At 46.2% G+C, this 18,818-nt stretch overlaps 1 protein-coding gene across 15 annotated transcripts in view; it reads right to left on the bottom strand.

The window, feature by feature from the left end:
- The window catches only part of LOC146857785 (myotubularin-related protein 9-like), a 452,543-nt gene that overhangs the window by 79,295 nt on the left and 354,430 nt on the right, over positions 1–18,818 (bottom strand). For 7 of the 15 annotated variants that reach the window (XM_085648401.1, XM_085648400.1, XM_085648404.1 and 4 more), the window contains one exon: positions 17,190–17,249. The exons of 7 other annotated variants lie outside the window; for them this stretch is intronic. In XM_085648401.1, coding sequence (XP_085504527.1) covers positions 17,190–17,249 — 60 coding nt within the window. Of the gene's footprint in view, positions 1–11,502; positions 11,634–17,189; positions 17,250–18,818 lie in introns of all 15 variants that reach the window. One more of the 15 variants, XM_085648414.1, reaches the window with a different exon arrangement.

The following is an 18,818-nucleotide window of genomic DNA, read 5'->3' as shown; positions in this document are numbered from 1 at the left end:
CCTCGTGCAAGGGTGAGAGTAGCACCACCACAGTGCAAGCACAAACAGTACCCACGTGCAAGAGTGAGAGCACTACCTCATCAAGATCAACACAAACAGTGTGCCATGTGCAAGGGTGAGAGCACTACCTCATCAGGATCAACGCAAACAGTGTGCCACGTGCAAGGGTGAGAGTAGCACCACCACAGGGCAAGCACAAACAGTACCCACGTGCAAGAGTGAGAGCACTACCTCATCAAGATCAACACAAACAGTGTGCCATGTGCAAGGGTGAGAGCACTACCTCATCAGGATCAACACAAACAGTGTGCCACGTGCAAGGGTGAGAGTAGCACCACCACAGGGCAAGCACAAACAGTACCCATGTGCAAGAGTGAGAGCACTACCTCATCAAGATCAACACAAACAGTGTGCCATGTGCAAGGGTGAGAGCACTACCTCATCAAGATCAACACAAACAGTGTGCCACGGGCAAGGGTGAGAGCAATACCTCATCAGTATCAACACAGTATGCCACGTGCAAGGGTGAGAGTAGCACCACCACAGGGCAAGCACAAACAGTACCCACGTGCAAGAGTGAGAGCACTACCTTATCAGGATCAACACAGTGTGCCACATGCAAGGGTAAGAGTAGCACCACCACAGGGCAAACACAAACAGTGTGCCACGTGCAAGGGTGAGAGTAGCACCACCACAGGGCAAGCACAAACAGTACCCACGTGCAAGAGTAAGAGCACTACGTCATCAAGATCAACACAAACAATGTGCCACGTGTAAGGGTGAGAGTAGCACCACCACAGGGCAAGTACACACAGTACCCACGTGCAAGGGTGAGAGCACTACCTCATCAGGATCAACACAGTGTGCCACGTGCAAGAGTGAGAGTAGCACCATCACAGGGCAAGCACAAACACGTGCAAGAGTGAGAGCACTACCTTATCAGGATCAACTCAAACAGTGTGCCACGTGCAAGGGTGAGAGTAGCACCACCACAGGGCAAGCACAAACAGTACCCACGTGCAAGAGTGAGAGCACTACCTCATCAAGATCAACACAAACAGTGTGCCACGGGCAAGGGTGAGAGCACTACCTCATCAGTATCAACACAGTATGCCACGTGCAAGGGTGAGAGTAGCATCACCACAGGGCATGCACAAACAGTACCCACGTGCAAGAGTGAGAGCACTACCTTATCAGGATCAACACAGTGTGCCACATGCAAGGGTAAGAGTAGCACCACCACAGGGCAAACACAAACAGTGTGCCACTGCATGGGTGAGAGTAGCACCACCACAGGGCATGCACAAACAGTACCCACGTGCAAGAGTGAGAGCACTACCTTATCAGGATCAACACAGTGTGCCACATGCAAGGGTAAGAGTAGCACCACCACAGGGCAAACACAAACAGTGTGCCACTGCAAGGGTGAGAGTAGCACCACCACAGGGCAAGCACAAACAGTACCCACGTGCAAGAGTGAGAGCACTACGTCATCAAGATCAACACAAACAATGTGCCATGTGCAAGGGTGAGAGTAGCACCACCACAGGGCAAGCACAAACAGTACCCACGTGCAAGAGTGAGAGCACTACCTCATCAGGATCAACACAGTGTCCCACGTGCAAGGGTGAGAGTAGCACCACCACAGGGCAAGTACACACAGTACCCACGTGCAAGTGTGAGAGCACTACCTCATCAGGATCAACACAGTGTGCCACGTGCAAGAGTGAGAGTAGCACCACCACAGGGCAAACACAAACTGTGTGACACGTGCAAGGGTGAAAGTAGGACCACCACAGGGCAAACACAAACAGTGTGACACGTGCAAGCGTGAAAGTAGAACCACCACAGGGCACACACAAACTGCGTGACACGTGCAAGGGTGAAAGCAGCACAACCACAGGCTGAACACACACATTGTAGCACATGCCGTGTTAGGATAGCAACTATTCGGGTTGAGTGCATAGAGTGCGACTTGTGCAAGGGTGGGAGCACCACCTAGTCACACTGAGCATAAATAGTGCTACATGTGCAAGGAGAGAGCAGAAGAAACAGTGAGAAATGTGAAAGCAGCAGCACCCCGGGCAAACACAAACGGTCAAACTGAAAGCAGCTCGTCTTCAAACTGAACACAACCGTGCAAGCATGCAAAAGTGAAACCAGCACCATTACAACAAGCACAGGCTAGGCAACATTTACAAGAGTGAGAGGCGGGACTTTCTAAAAACAGTCGATCTGAGACTGTATCTAGAGACTGAGTTCTCAATGTAAACAAGTGTACGCAGTGTGTAACACACGAGTGCTTGTGAGTGACACTGCGAGCGCTGTGCTACACCTCTATACGCATGTCTGTGCGCTTAGTGCCAATGTGTACTCACCATTGCTTTGAAAGCGAAACAAAGAGCATGTGATGTGCATAATCTCCTATCACCAGGAACCTCTTAACCTGTAGGTGACAGCGTGCACCGCGCAGTGGCCTGTCTATATGTTAGTATCACCATGAACACATGCATGTAACCCGCGTCTATACTAGAGTCCTTGCAGGCGCATGACTCACTTTCGAAAGTCTACATTGTTTCCTGACACTGACCTGTTTCTGGTGTTTCGGACGGATGCTGCCTCTTCACAGGGATAGCCATTTTATTGGAGTAAAACAATGTCAACCACCAGACGTTCCTGTTGGATCGGGTCTTTTCAATCTATTTTTTTTTTTAGCATAAAAGGCCCCAAGGACCAGCGGTCGAAGTGCATAAAGAAAAGCATGGGAACTGTGATCCTGGGGACAATGAGGGGCATGGCCACCGAGTGTGGCGGCAGAGACGTGGCTAAAAATAAATATTCTGTAACTTTTTTCTGACCCTTCACTACAGGTAACTGCATATAAAATAAAATATACAGACATTAAATGAAAAATAAATGTATCTAAAATGTATCAGTGAAAAATGCATTTTTTATGGTAGGACAGTTCGGTTGGTTAACGCGATCACTTCAGATGTTTGTGGGTGTAACCAGATCGTCACTGATTTTAATCCATGTCGATACACTGGGGAAATAGTGACATGTATTTTTAGTGCTAAGAGGTCCAAGCCTGGGACAGAAAACATAGTGAATGGGTCATTAGATTTAAAAACGTATAAACACAATATAAGATAAGTTGCACAAAGTGTAAAATAGGCTGTCGCAAAAAGCGCAAAGAGATTTTATTTAAATGTTTACGGTCCTTTAAAAAGTTACGTTTTTAGTAATAAGCAGATTGTACCTAGTGCAAACCTTTTTTTACAGGTTCCCAATAAAAGGACACGTTTAAGATTCTATCAAATAAAGTCTAAACTGGCTCAAACAAACACATTTACATTTCTTTCAAGTAGCAGGCACCCTGGAGAGAAGACTTGATCCTTCTTCAGCTGCCTCTGTCTTTTCTCACTTCATGTTAGAGGAGTCCCTTTTTCTCCCTTTTCAAGCTGCAGCAACTTAGTTGTTGAGAAACGTTTTTGTTTTGTCATTCCCCTGCCCAGGACCAATAGTTTTCAGGAGGAAAAAATACTGTTAATTTATGAAATCAGGAAGTCATACAACGAAACATGCTCATGAGACATGTCAGTAGTAGTGTTTGATGGTTGAGGCACTGTCCTCTAGATTCTGTGGGTCTTGGGAACCATGGACATTTTACCATCACAACATACTATTTTCAGCAGGTATATAAAGAGTATTAGAATAAAGTCCATACAGATGGGTCAAGATATGATTCCATTCATCCCTAAACACACGAGAAGACGTAGAGGTAAGTCTTCAAAAAAGTTGTTTTCTTCCCAAAATATATACATCCAGCCCAGTCAACATGTTTTGCTCTTCAACAAGGACTTCATCAGGGAGCACATGTATCTTGAACATTAGGATCGTCCATGTACGATTTTCAGCCCGCATGATATATAGGCGGTTACAATATTGCGGATTATTCACTGACATACCAGTCATCAGTGAAGGAGCGGACAATCTCGGAAGTAGATGTTGATATGGAGTTCTCAGTGTCAATGACCATTAATGATCCGATAAAATGTTTTTAAAGACTCACCTCTACGCCTTCTCTTGTGTTTATGGACTAATGACCCATCTAGATAAACTTTGTTATGATTGGATTGTCTTTTTGTTTTTAATATGGATATTAATATAACGCCTCAGTGATTATTTTGGTAGTGCTCCCTATTGCAATTTTTCTTTTACCATACAGGGCTTGTGAAAAGTTGGGTCTTTTTTGGGTGCAGCATTGAATAGGAAAATTTGAGTATTAACACTTGTGCGGTCACAGATGGTCTATAACTGCTCTGTTTGGTTTATGTGTCATTTAAAAATATTAGAACTTGGCTACATACTAATCGACGTTGTTTACTAATAGTCTTCAAATGATTTGCAGGATGAGTGACAAAATACTTAGATGCAGGATTCGGTACCAGACAAAGTTCAATCTTGCCACCTGCAGCGCATGTTCACTTGAGATATTGTATTTTGAGATTTATCCCCTACCAGCTCTCTTCTAGGATGCTTCCTAGACTGAGAGATCTGAGCTAATATACCCCTCATGGACAGACAGACAATCACCCGATTTTCATTTATGTAATGTGTCACAGTTCCTTTTATTCATGCACATTGGGTTAGGGGTAGTAAGTGAACCCGCCCGTGCTTGCGAACGGTAAGTTTGCGAGCACGAGCTGTCGCTGGGGTAGGATTTCTACCTGTGCGGCAGTAAGACCAGCGCGAGCAGCAGTTCGCACTACGCTCTGCCACTTGCAGAACTTCACGTTTTTTTTTGTAACTTCACAGAGTTCCGCATAGCAAAACTACACGACCTACGCCCAGGCCTAATTAAGAACAATGAATGGCAGATGTGCAGTATGCCAACTGAACGCCCGCCCAACCCAATCTGAAGTTAACATTTAAGTAATGATTAATGAATCAATCAATGGCTTGTAAAGCACGACTACTCACCTGTAATGGTCTTAAGGCGCTGGAGGGGGGAGGCTGCTGGTCCATCAAAGACACTGTGGTTCAGTGGAAGAGCCAGGACTTGAGAACCTTCCTGAATTGAGGCAGTGAGGGTAATTGACTGAGGTGGAGAGGCATGATGTTCCAGGTCTTCGCTGCAAGGTAGGAGAAGGATCTTCCTCCGGTTTTGGTCTTGCGGATACGAGGGATGGTAGCCAGGGCCGGTTGAGTGGAGGTCTCTGGTGGGTACGTGGAATGCGAGGCAGTAGTTGAGGTACGCAGGCCCTGCGTTATGTAGGGCTTTGTAGGCATGTGGGAGGAGCTTGAAGGTGATTCTTTTGTTGACTGGGAGCCAGTGGTGGTCTCTGAGGTGGCTGGTGATGTGGCAGTGGGGAAGGGATGTTGAGGATGAGTCTGGCGGAGGCTTTCTGGATGTTCTGCAGTTTGTCGATGAGTTTCTGGGTGATGCTGGCATAGAGTGCGTTGCCGTAGTCGATTCTGCTGCTGATGAGTGCATGGGTGACCGTCTTTCTGGACTCTGTAGGGATCCATTTGAAGAACTTTCAGAGCAGGCATGGTGTGTGGAAGCAGGATGATGAGACGGCGTTGATCTGGCGGTTCATGGTGAGCGAGGAGTCCAGGATGATGCTGATGTACCGTACGTGGTCTGTGGGGGAGATTCCAAGTCCTGGGGGCCACCAGGATTCGTTCCAGGTGGAGGGCGTGGAGTCCATGATGAGGACTTTGGTCTTCTCTGAGTTAAGCTTGAGGCAGCTGTTCCCTATCCAGGAGGCGACAGCCTTCCTCCAGTCATGAAAATTGCTGACAGTGGGTTCGTTGGTGAGGGAGAGAATCAGCTGGGTGACGTCGGCATAGGAGACAATGTTGAGTCCGTGGTCTCTGACGATGGCTGCAAGCGGGGTCATGTAGATGATGAAAAGTGTGGAGCTTGAGGAGGACCCCTCAGGTACTACGCAGCTGATCTCTGTGAGTTCTGAGAGGAACGGAGGCAGTCTGACTCTGTGTTCGGCCGGTGAGGAAGGACGGGATCCATTCCATGGCTTTGTCACAGATGCAGACATTGTTGAGAATTGTGCATAGGGTGCAGGGAGAGACGGTAATGAAGGCAGCTGAGAGATCCAGGAGGAAGAGGGCTGCAGTTTTGCCTCGATTGAGGAGGGTGCGGATGTTCGTCTGTGGCGGCAAGGAGGGCGGTCTTGGTGCTCTGGTTGCTTCAGAAGCTGGATTGGGAGAGGTCCAGGAAGTGGTTTGCTTTGATAAGCTCAGAAAGTTGGGCGTTGATGGCTTTCTCGATGACCTTGGCTTTGAAGGGGAGAAGAGAGATGAGTCTGAAGTTCTTGAGGTTCATTGGATCGGCAGAGGGTTTCCTCAGCAAGGGGTTGAGCTCTGCGTGTTTCCAGTCTCCTGGGACGGTGGCGGAGTTGATGGAGCAGTTGATGGTGCAGCAGAGTTCTGGGGCGATGGTGGTGCCTGTTCTGTTGAAGATGTGATGCGGGCAGGGGCCCAAGTGTGCTCCGGAGTGGATGCTCTTCATGAGCTTGAGGGTGTCGTCCGCTGTGAGGTGGGTCCAGCTGAGTAGGGTTTGTTGTGTCTGGTGTCGTAGGGTGTGGTGGGTGGGGTGGGAGGGTCTTGGGTATCGAGGCTGTCGAAGCTGTCGTACATCTCCTTGATCTCTCGGTGGAAGTAGGTACTGAGGTTGTTGCAGAGGTCTTGGGAGGGGGGGGGGGGAATGTCTGCTGTTTCTCTTCTGGGTCTGGCGAATTATTTGACCATGGTGAAAAGTTCCTTGCTGTGGAGTGCGTTGGCATTGATCCTTTTTTGTAGGGCCGCTTTCTTTGTTGTTCTGATCAAAAACTCTTTGCAGGGGGGGGTCAGCTCAGACACAAGAGGCAGTTAATTCCCCTAGTGTAATCAACAGTGAGTGCCTATAGAGAGTAATAGACTAATTCCAGCTAGACCAACTGCGTCAATATTTTCTATGGGAAAGAAAGGAAGTTGTGAAGAGAAGGAGCATAGCGGTTCAGCTCACCTTGTGTCCATGGGGTGCTAGAGATTAAAGCGAGTCCTGGGTGACCATACCTCACGCTGCGCATGATGGGCGAATGCTAGACAGGGCAGATGGCAGATCAAATAATGTCATCAGCTGTTTGTGGAGTCGCCTCTGGATGGCGCACGGAGTTCACCCAGAAGGGTCAGGTGGCAACAGAACTCTCATCGCTGGAAGATTGGGGCAAGTCATTTGCAGGGCTTGAATGTCTCATTTTGTCTGTGAGCGCAGCAGTCTGTTGCTACGCTTTGCGACGTTCCATAATATCTGTTCTAAATCAGGCACAGAGTTAGGGACCGAAGACTGGTGCGATCCAGAGCGATGGCTGCCACCTCCAGTGTGTGCCCGATCCACAGCAGCGCAGGGTCTCGGTGTACCAGCGGCTTGAAGGCCATAGGGTTCCAGTCAGTGCCAAGCCTCATCAGGCGAGTCGAAAAGTGTGTGGTTCCGCTCACAACCACTCGGAGATGTGCTGGGAACAGCAGTGAGTACGTAAGCTCTAATTTGCAGTAGCGTCGCTTCACCGCCGGAAAGGTGCTGCGTTGACGTTGGACTGTGATGGTATAGTCGCAAAAGAACATTACATGTGCAATGTCCACCTTTATCTCAGGAAGTTTTCTGGTCTCGCAGAGGATTGAGTCACGGTCACAGAAATGCAGTAACCAGAGTACTACTGGATGAGGATTGGATCCAAGTGAGGGCTGGCCTGACAGTTCGGGCTAGACTGTTCCCATGAGGAGCAAAGTCAAGACTGATTTGCATATGGCTGGGTCCAAACTGGGTTGGGATAGTGAGCAAAAAACGGATTAAACCCAGATCTCTTGATTGGGGCTGAGTGGTTTCAAGTTTCAGCACTCTGTCCATCATCTTGTGTTTGCTTGATTCAACACCACCGTAGCAAAATTGGTTAAGGATCTTTCCATCCGTTATGTTGGAGGACATGCAGCCTCAACTAAGGGGGTAACTAACAACCAACATATATATATATATATTTTTTGGAAGCTTTTTATAGCGCACACTTGACCCAAAGATATCTGGTATAAGAGAGCTTTACATGAGCACCAGTTGTGTTACAGACGGACACATTCATTTTGTTAGGCAAGGCGATATTAAGTGAGAATCACAGGATGTTGAGCGTTGTTGCCGAGACTTGAACCCTGTTTGCCAGAATCGTGGTCGACCGGTCTAGCCGTTAAGCCACATACTCTATCCTATATTTAGTGATGTTCACCAGAGCGTTAGAAGTTCCTTACAGAGTTATCTTTAGAAGATAATCGTATGGGTGAAAAATCCACCAATGTCCATCAATGCTGATGGAAATTCAACCAGGAAATATAAGAAATGGGAAGATCCTCTAAAGTGCCCACGTGTTAGCTCTAACATGCTGGAGGCAATGTCACAGCACGTAAGGGTCATGCTACTAAACCTTGCCTGAAAGTCCAGTGCCTTTTCCATGGCGTTAAACCCTCCTGACATGGTCACTGCACTGGGCAGCTGTTCCACAGCCATGCTTGGCAGAGACACGTCTGGACCTTGGAGGAGACGAAGGTGTCTCTGATAGTGACATGTCTACCACCTCGGGTACACCATATATATGATGCTCATTCCACCGGCAGGGGATGGAGAATCTAATGATATTTTGTGGCAGATTCTATTAATGCCACCCCCCCCCCCCCCCCACCCCCCTCCCCCCAAAAAAAACCCAGGCTGTAAGCAGTAAATCTTAAAGACAAGAGAAGTGGACATTTGAATTTTGGAGCAATATGTTGCAACGCAATGTGTATCTCACACAATGTGTCCAAACTGCTTAAACTGCATATGAAATATTTTACAAGGTTGCATATACACTGTTTCACCGGGTTTAACGGCCTGTGACCAGTGCTTGTCAGCCTCTTACTTTATATCACAACCCTTTCCTTTGTTGACACAGCACGGAGAGGCTACTACAGGCTCAGAGATCCCACTGCTTAGCTTTCACAACAGCCCAAATATACGAGCAGTATTTCTGGTTTTTTGCCAAACCTCCGGTAGTTTCTTGAAATAATTTTTCAGTAGACACCCTTTTTGATGTTTTACTAACAAGGTGATGTGTAATCGTGCACTGATTTTAAACGATCTAAACAGCCCGATTAATTGACTTTTCCCGACCCCATTTACAGGACAAGCCCTAATTGCGTTTTTAATACTCAACGATGTGCCTGCAACAGCTTGCAATTAACGAATTGCATATTGGCCTCCAACATGTGCCAGTCAGTTCAGAGCTGCGTGGCTCTCTGGCCTGTGGGCCCCATGACTAATGGCAACTCCGAGAAACATGGCGGTCTGCAGGGGTTCAAGGGCCGTGGTGTTGTTCAAGGCAGCACGGCTCTGTGTCTAGGGTTTCAGGGTCCCCAGTGCTCCCTGTCCGCAGGTGGTTCAGAGCTGCGATGCTCTCTGGCTGGGGGTTCAAGGCATTTGCTGCCTCCAGCCAGATCTCAGCTCAGAGCACTATGGCGGTCTAGCTGGGGGTTCAAGGGCCAGGCCGCTCAGCTCAGAGCTGTATATCCCTTTAGCCGGTGGCTGGAGTCCTTTGGTGCCTCTTAGTGAACTGGCTACCTCTATGGCAAAGCTGTAACAAGAGCCTGCAACCTAGAATGGGTTTAGAGTGGTCAAGAGTACACATTCTAATGTGACAGGTCGAACACTTTCCATCACCAGATATTCTAAGGCGGTGCACACCCGGCATCAACAACCTACTTTGGCTATGTTTTTCTGTCATGGTGCTCTGCTATGTGTTTGTTCTATCAGTAGGGTACTGTATTGTAACTATATTTATATAGCACCTTTTACCACTGAGGAGGAGTCGAAGCACTCTACGGATGGGTAGCACGCTATTCATGCGGGAGTGCCTTGGGTGGAAGAGTGCGTCTGCAGTACGACCTATTTAGGTGTTTGCTGCTGCATCTATGCAAGAGCTCGAAGCAAAAATGGCTGAGGAATGGATGGCTGAGGAATAGCCCGTGGCCGTGAAGGCGGTCACGTACACTTAGGTATCCCTACCATCTGGAAATAGTTGTACTAGTGAATACTGTGTGGAGTAAACTCACGTTCTAAGACAGAATCAAATCCTACATGACATCAGGCTAAGAGTGACAGAAGACCAATTCCTGCCAGCAACGCCAGGCCTGTGGGAAATATTACGCGTGTTAACCCAGTAGTGACAAGGTCCTACTGCATCATTATGCAGTGCTTTATATGCTTCGAGGGTTGTGAGATGTTCTAATATGTATCGAGCTCCTTGGTGCTCTTTGGGGTGCCTGGTTGAGAGGATGCTGTTTGGAGTTTGGCCCCTGCTGGACATGCTTGGTGAGGTGCTTGAAGTTTGGACAAAGTGGTGTAAACAAGGTGTGTCTTGTGCTGCTGTGCATCAGCAAGGCTAGTAACAGAGCGTGAGCTCTGACTGGTGCACATGCAGGTCGTTTTCAACTTTCCACGCCCAGTATCACATGTAAAGTCTGCTGTTGGTGTTCATTGGTCTATTCCAGCAGGGTATTAGGAGTCCACTCAGCAGCATCAAAAGACCCAATTCACTGGAGACTTTGTTAGGCCACCACATGGGTCCAATCAGGACTCTACCCAGAAGTGACAGTGTGTCCACTCATTGGATGTGCTGCTGATCATCCAGGGAAGTGATGCGCAGTAGACCCTATCACCATTGCTGTAGCTGTTCTTTGTGGAAGAAGCTTCTGTTTCACAATTTGACTCAATATCTTCACCCACGGTTATTATTCGAATGTTGGATTATGTCTATCGTCTGGTCGGCTTGGTCTTATGGAGGTAACTTTCCTCAATGTGTGAGCTTACAGTCTGTACCTCTCTTGATTATGTTGTTGTTTGGTTTTCTGTTTCTTCCTCCTGATCATCAGTAAAGGGCTCTAATACCCTCATAGGTCATGTTCACGCTTTATAAAACTTTATAGAAAAATAAATAAATAAATACTTCTGACACTTTGTGTTTCAAATAAGAAATGCCAGGCACATTTGTGAAGTGCACATCAACCCTAAATAGGTCTTGTTGGGCCTTTGCCACCATATATGTTAATTGTTTCCCAGATCAATGGTACTCGTTTTATCTACCTTGGGAAGATGAAAGGCTCAGAGGACCCAGCAGAATTAGAACCTGCGACCATGGCATTAAAGATAAATATCTGAAGTGAATGCATTAGACCACTGAGCTGCCGTACCGACTACTGTGGCCTCTGTGCATTGCAAGCTTAGCTTCCTTTGTTTTGTTTCTGCAAAATATATCAAATAACTTGTGTAGTATGCAGTATCTGCATAAGATGTAGCCATTTCTAGCACTATAAATAGCAGGTGTTCAATAGTGAGCTCAATGGTACCCATTTTATCATTCTCAAAAGTAGGAAAAACTGACATGCACATGCTGGGATTCAGACCCATGTCCTACAACTTACCCATACACCTCTGTCGTGGGCACCGTACTGGTAGTGTACGCAAGAATATACACAAGGAGGGCAACTGCATTAATTACAAGGATATACCCTGATGCCACAATCCAGCATTTCAAGCCTTGCGTTACAAAACACTATGAAAATAAGAGAAACCACTGTTAACATTTGTATTCTAGTTTCATAGCCTTGTTTTTCACTTTAAAAGGCACAACCGATGCGAGCCAGCATCTATAGCTTCTGTTATAGTGAAAGTGTACAGATAACGTCTGCTGTGTACTGGTCTTCTAATCACTCACTCGGATATATTGCTTGCTGGTGGTTATCCTGCAAGGGCACCTATCAAGCTGAGACAGCAGGGTGGCAGGAGGCACAATAAACATTCAACCAAAAAAACACAGTGCTGCAGTTTCAACCAAGAAGTAAATGGCCTTCTAAGGGCCTGTGGAATACTTCGGATGAGGGTGACCTTCAGGCAGGAAGACCCTGTCAAGCCCAGGCCAACAGTGGGCTCAAGTCCTTTGAGGTAAGGGTTGTCGCGCCCCTGGCTCCAGTGCTGCACTAATATCTAAAATAGTTTAATCGTTTGCTCAATTTGGTATTTTAGGGCCCGGTTTAGGTTCTGACCAACACAAATGCTTTGGACATTTTGTGTAATGACTTTGTAAAAAAAAACACGATGGACTGGGAATGCTGCCCCCAGAAATGACCAGTGGCTGAGATTAATTCAAGCTTTCCATCCATCACTCTTTAGTTTTCCTCAGTGTGATACCTTTGTTTAAATTGGAATACCCAGACGTGGGCCCAGTGCTCACTGTGCCACAGGACTTAAGCTATACATTACTGATGAAACATAAGGAGATTAAAACCGGTCTGGGGCTGCTTGTCTTCCCATTCAGAGGGACCTGGTCTGGCAGCTCGGGATGGGCTGTTCCCACTGGAGCAGTGCCATAGCTCATTTGCATATGCCTGGTTCCACTTCCCGTCTGAGATGGCATGGTCAGGAATATGACGATGGGCTTGAACGCGCTCCTAATTACCAGTGGCTGAGATGAATTGAAGCATATCATCCATCGCTTTCTTACTTATCTCATTGTGATGCCCTACGTGCGACGCGTATACCCAGAGAGGGTTCCGTACTCACTGTGTCATAGGACTCAAGCTGCACCCTACTGGCAAAGCCCAAATAAGTGAAAACCAGGCAGGGTTGTTGTACATGTTCAGATGGCCTGACAGTGCGCACTGAACCAGGACCAAGGCTGATTTGCATATAGCTGGTTCCTGTCTGCAGGGGCAGAGCGGGCAACAAAACTGTTATGTTTTCCGCAGCGCGTCCAAGAAACAGCACTCAAGACTGTCTACCCTAAAAACAGATTGGCCTACCTTCTCCCACTCTAAATCGTGGCAATGAAAAGAATCCCTCATAATTTAAAAAAATGTGCCTTGTACCCACACATTATCAAACTAGCAAAGACTCTACCAGCTGCGCATTTTGGCTTAAATCCCCTTCCTGGTTCCCAGTGCATTGGGAACCTCATAGTTGTGTAGTTCAGGTCAGAGGCATTTATTACATCAAAAGTGCAGTTGTCGAAAGCTCAAATTCCCGTGCCCCAGTGCTTTGCCATTATAGTTATTGAGGTGAATAATTTCTCAGAGTTTATTTTTTCACAATTGTGAAATGCACCACCATGCAATATTTTCCAAAAAGATGTGGTCCATCAAGTCAATTTCTGTCCTAATTATTCTTTGATCTTCACAACAAATCCTTTAAAGCCAGCCAATACTGCATGGTGGTGCATTTCACAATTGTGAAAAATTAATTTGGGTCAGCTTTGATCTCTCCCTGGGAACAGCGGGAGAAGTGGATGTGCACACCGAACAATTGAAAATGTTCTAGATATGTACTACAAATAGGGAATCGTTGAGGGAGGTGCAGTTGCTTTATAGGCTTGCTGTTTCAACTTTGGTGTCAATTTCTCAGAGTTTGCTTCCATGCAACTCCTAGTACATATGCTTTTTTACTTGGAAATTATAGGCAATGTGTATGGCTTTCTGAACCAAAAAGAAAGTTATGCCTTTGTTAATGATTGCGTTTTGGAGCTTTTTCTCCTAAAAGAGATGGTGCTGGAACTTTTGTTCCCAATGGCGAAAACGAATACTGCCAAAGATGATTGAATTGTGGACAGGACAGGAATTGCCTGGAATAGAAAGACAGAGGTTTTGTACCGTCTGACATGCTGTGGAGAATATTTACCCCCGAGAAGTACTACCTATACGTCGACAAAACCTTTACTGCAACATAATCACAACACTGACCATCCATGACTCTGATCAGCCATGAACTCGACCTGCCATGGTCCACACCAGCCATGCCATTGTCCGGGTAGATTTACTCTTCTAACTCCATTCCTAGCAATTGTCTGTAAATCCATGCCGATTACTGCAGTCGGATGATGTTGATGTGAAGGTCTGTTATAGTATGGGTTGTTGATGTGAAGGTCCGTCAGGTCTGTTATTGTATGGGTTGTTGATGTGAAGGTCTGCCAGGTCTGTTATTGTATGGATTGTTGATGTGAAGGTCTCTCAGGTCTGTTATTGTATGGATTGTTGATGTGAAGGTCTCTCAGGTCTGTTATTGTATGGGTTGTTGATGTGAAGGTCTCTCAGGTCTGTTATTGTATGGATTGTTGATGTGAAGGTCTCTCAGGTCTGTTATTGTATGGGTTGTTGATGTGAAGGTCTCTCAGGTCTGTTATTGTATGGGTTGTCGATGTGAAGGTCTGTCAGGTCTGGGGTTGTTGATGTGAAGGTCTGTCAGGTCTGTTATTGTATGGGTTGTTGATGTAAAGGTCTGTCACATCTGTTATTGTATGGATTGAAGGTCTGCTAGGTCTGTTATTGTATGGATTGTTGATGTGAAGGTCTGTCCGGTCTATTATTGTATGGATTGATGATGTGAAGGTCTGTCAGGTTTGTTATTGTATTGGTTGTTGATGTGAAGGTCTGTCAGGTCTATTGTTGTATGGATTGAACGTCTGCCAGGTCTGTTATTGTATGGATTGTTGATGTGAGGGTCTGTCGGGTCTATTATTGTATGGATTGTTGATGTGAAGGTCTGTTAGGTCTATTATTGGATGGATGTTGATGTGAAGGTCTGACATGATGTGAAGGTCTGCCAGGTCTTATATTGTATGGATTGTTGATGAGAATGTCTTTCAGGTCTTCTATTGTATGGATTGTTGATGAGAAGGTCTGTCAGGTCTTCTATTGTATGGATTGTGGATGTGAAGGTCTATCAGGTCTGTTATTGTATGGATTGAAGGTCTGCCAGGTCTGTTATTGTATGGATTGTTGATGTGGAGGTCGATCAGGTCTGTTTTTGTACGGGTAGTTGATGAGAAGGTCTGTCAGGTCTGTTATTGTATGGATTGAAGGTCTGTCAAGTCTGTTAATGTATGGATTGAAGGTCTGCCAGGTCTGTTATTGTATGGATTGTTGATGTGAAGGCCTGTCAGGTCTATTATTGTATGGATGTTGATGGGAATGTCTGTCATGATGTGAAGGTCTGCCAGATCTTCTATTGTAAGGATTGTTGATGTGAAGGTCTGTTAGATCTGTTATTGTAAGGATTGTTGATGTGAAGGTCTGTCAGGTCTGTTATTGTAAGGATTGTTGATGTGAAGGTCTGTCAGGTCTGTTTTTGTATGGGTAGTTGATGAGAAGGTCTGTCAGGTCTTCTATTGTAAGGATTGTTGATGAGAAGGTCTGTCAGGTCTTCTAATGTATGGATTGTTGATGTGAAGGTCTGTTAGATCTGTTATTGTAAGGATTGTTGATGTGAAGGTCTGTCAGGTCTGTTTTTGTATGGGTAGTTGATGAGAAGGTCTGTCGGGGTTGTAATTCTATGGGTTGTTGAAAGCTCAGTGCTTTAGCAAATTACGTTCTGCTCCCTGAGGCCTGATGGATGTAGCGGCAGGGCGCAGGAGTAATTACCTATCACTATGCACCTGTAAAAAGTGAATATTAACACATGTGCCCTATACTAATAACACTACAAATAAGAAGGTGTCATTGCAAACCCATGGTATGTGATTGTGCCAGTATGACCATGCATTTTCTAAGTGTCATTTCGCCGCTACAAACACATCCTGTCCATGATAATATATATGCACGTCATAGCTCGCATATGCTCTACATGGGCCTGTCTCTGATAGTATGTGTAAGTATGAATATGTATAAATGTCACTATGATTCTATGCTAGCATATCAAACGCACAGTCTTTTAAGTAATCATCACATCAAACTGAACTAACTGTCTGAAGGTGGCTCTGGCAGACTTAGAGCCACTTCCTAGATGGATCAGAGGCTGCGGCGTGGTGGGGGTGGGGCACCGATGACAAAGGAGGCAAGACGGAGGTACATGTAGTTAAGTCTTGTAGGTAAGCCTTTCGAGGCGGAGGACGCATGTTTCTGCTTGCGGGGGAAGACACAAGTGTATGAAAGTGTGGGGTGGTACTGTGATTGTGAGGGTGCTCTCACTGTGTGACATATGGGTATGTGTTTGAGGCTAAGAGCTGAAACTGAGTAGTGGTGGGGGTGTGCGTGCAACATGTCAGCCACATGTGAGTGCACGCATGAGACTGTAAACTGGTGCCGTTATGAGAAGGGTGTATGCACTGTTTGCCATTTGGGTACATCAAATCAACATAATATAACATCATAAGCACCTTTTGGACCACACAACTACACACCTGCCCAAGCGCCAAGATACGCTCTCGGGTGATTAGTGCACTATACAAATCCACATAACATAACGGGCCAGATTCACAGAACTAACTTAAGACAAAATCCTAAACTTACTACCATTTTGGTATTCACAGAAGGCACTTACTCATTTCGGTATTCACAGAAGGCACTTACTCATTTCGGTATTCACAGAAGTTAGGAGTCCTAAGTTTAGGACTCCTAAATGCCTTCTGTGAATACCAAAAGTCTTAAAATTAGGATTTTTCTCAGTTTAATAGTAGTATAGTTAGGACTCATAACTTTAGGACTCCTAAATGCCTTCTGTGAATACCGAAAGTCTTAAAATAAGGATTTTTCTCAATTTAGTAGTAGTAAAGTTAGGACTCCTAACTTTAGGACTCCTAAATGCCTTCTGTGAATACCGAAAGCCTTAAAATTAGGATTTTTCTCAGTTTAGTAGTAGTATAGTTAGGACTCCTAAGTTTAGGACTCCTAAACTGAGAAAAATCCTGATTTTAAGACTTTCGGTATTCACAGAAGGCATTTAGGAGTCCTAAACTTAGGACTCCTAACTTCTGTGAATACCGAAATGAGTAAGTGTCTTCTGTGAATACCAAAATGAGTAAGTACCTTCTGTGAATACGAAAATGGTAGTAAGTTTAGGATTTTGTCTTAAGTTAGTTCTGTGAATCGGGCCCAACGTCTCTGAGGATCTGAGTTGCTGCACAGCTGGTGTGCGCATGTACCTGACATGCAATAGTTGGCAGCATGCCTGGTGATGTGGGAAGCGAAAGACAGCACAGAACAGCACTAAGACAGACTTGAGTCCAAGACAAGGAAGCTGAGGCGCTGACAGATAAAAGCAGCAGTGGGGCGATTAGCAACAGCAAAGGGTGATGTGTACAGCAGGGGCAGGCATTGCCACAGTAAGCAGGTAGAGAGCCCACCTGTCCTCCTTCTGCGGGCCCTTACTCCGGCTGCTTTGGAAATAACCTAGATTCTGAACGCTACGAGGCAGGAAACAAGACACATTATTATTATTGCATTGTCTGATAGGTTTAAAACATCACCAGAGATACCCCATGGCGACCCAGCAGTTATCAGTGAGACTCCAGGGCAGCCTCGCCGCCATCACCAAAGACCCTGTACCAGGTCAGCCAGCATCAGAGACCCTGTAGAGAAAAGGAAAGCCAAAGGGCCTGTCGTGACATCCGAGGGCAGACTTACAGTAAAAAGTTGTGCAGGGGTGGAAACATGCCACATTCTAAGAAATGTCACCGATTTTAGGCTTGGTGACTTTTACAAATATCTTACTATCGCTACCTGTGCTCTTCTGCAGTAGGGGTCTAAGTGAATGCACCGGTGTCTGTCCCTTGAAAGGGGTGGGTCAGATGTGTCTATGATCACACCATAATTGCAGCCAGTAGGCTCTGGCTGCAGCTTTGGGTAGGAGGTGAACTTCTCCAGTTGCATATGAGGCAGCAGAGCAGCCTAAGATCACACAGGGTATTGGCGGCGCTGATGTACATGGATAACTGTGTATGAGAAAGACCCCCCAATAGACATGACAGACCGAAACTTCTTTCTTTCTTTGGAAACTGTACTGGTTGGGTTGGTCATGCTTGCCTGCCTTAGTCTCCAAAAGAACCCCCTCTTGCTTTGTGTTTACACACCTCACGAACCAGCAGGTCCTTAATGAACTGGGACGGAGCCAGAAGGGTGCTGAGCGTGGTGACACACGCCACCTGAATCAAGACCACTACAATATAAGGCTGGGTGCATGTGGTTTGTCAAGACAGACTGAGGTTACTGCCTCAGGCAGGGGAGAAGCCCATTTCACCCAATCTATAGACTGGTTAAAACTGGATTCTCTCCTGTCACAAAGACACTGAACCGCCTCTCTCTACAAAAACCCTCCCTATTACAGGCTAATGAAAGCCCAGAATGAAACAGCCTCCAGATTTCAAAACATGATCTTTCAATAAGTTAAATTAAGGTTATAACAAAAAAATAAGCTTACCAGAACCGCTTTTCTCTGAGAAAGTGGGATCCTACCAAATTCCAGAGCAGTATCCAGATTTACCTGTAGCCCCTTTAAATATTTTGCTAGTTTTGTGGAATACTTTTGCAGTTTCACTTTGTCATATATACTTAATATTGCTTCGAGACAAAACAACAGATATGTGGTAAATATTCCAAAACCACAATATTTTTTCATCTAAAGAATTTTTGTAAAATATTCTGTATTTTCAGTGCCTCTACAGGCAAATGGTAGTTTGCATGAGCTTCAAAATGAGTCTATTGTTCATTTGAATGCTTTACTTGCGTGTCCTTTGTAGGGGTGGGCAGAAAACTCCGCTCCGTCAGCGGAGCGGATAAACCCAGCCAACCCCGCTCCCCGGCCCGGTCCCTGCTTCTGAAAGCAGCCAGGCCGGGGAGAGCCTCCTCAGGCCCCGGTGGACCCCCGTCCCCAGTGCCAGGTGCCTCGGCTGGCTTGCAGGACGGGGGGCTCCCGCACCCCAGGGCCCGCCGGACGGAGCTCGATCCCGGGTCCAGCTTCCGAACCCTAGCCAGGC

This window comes from Triturus cristatus, chromosome 3_2, assembly GCF_964204655.1.
Source record: "Triturus cristatus chromosome 3_2, aTriCri1.1, whole genome shotgun sequence".
Lineage (NCBI taxonomy): Eukaryota > Metazoa > Chordata > Amphibia > Caudata > Salamandridae > Triturus > Triturus cristatus.
Note: the sequence above shows the minus strand (reverse complement) of the source record. Positions and strands in the feature narration are given on the sequence as shown.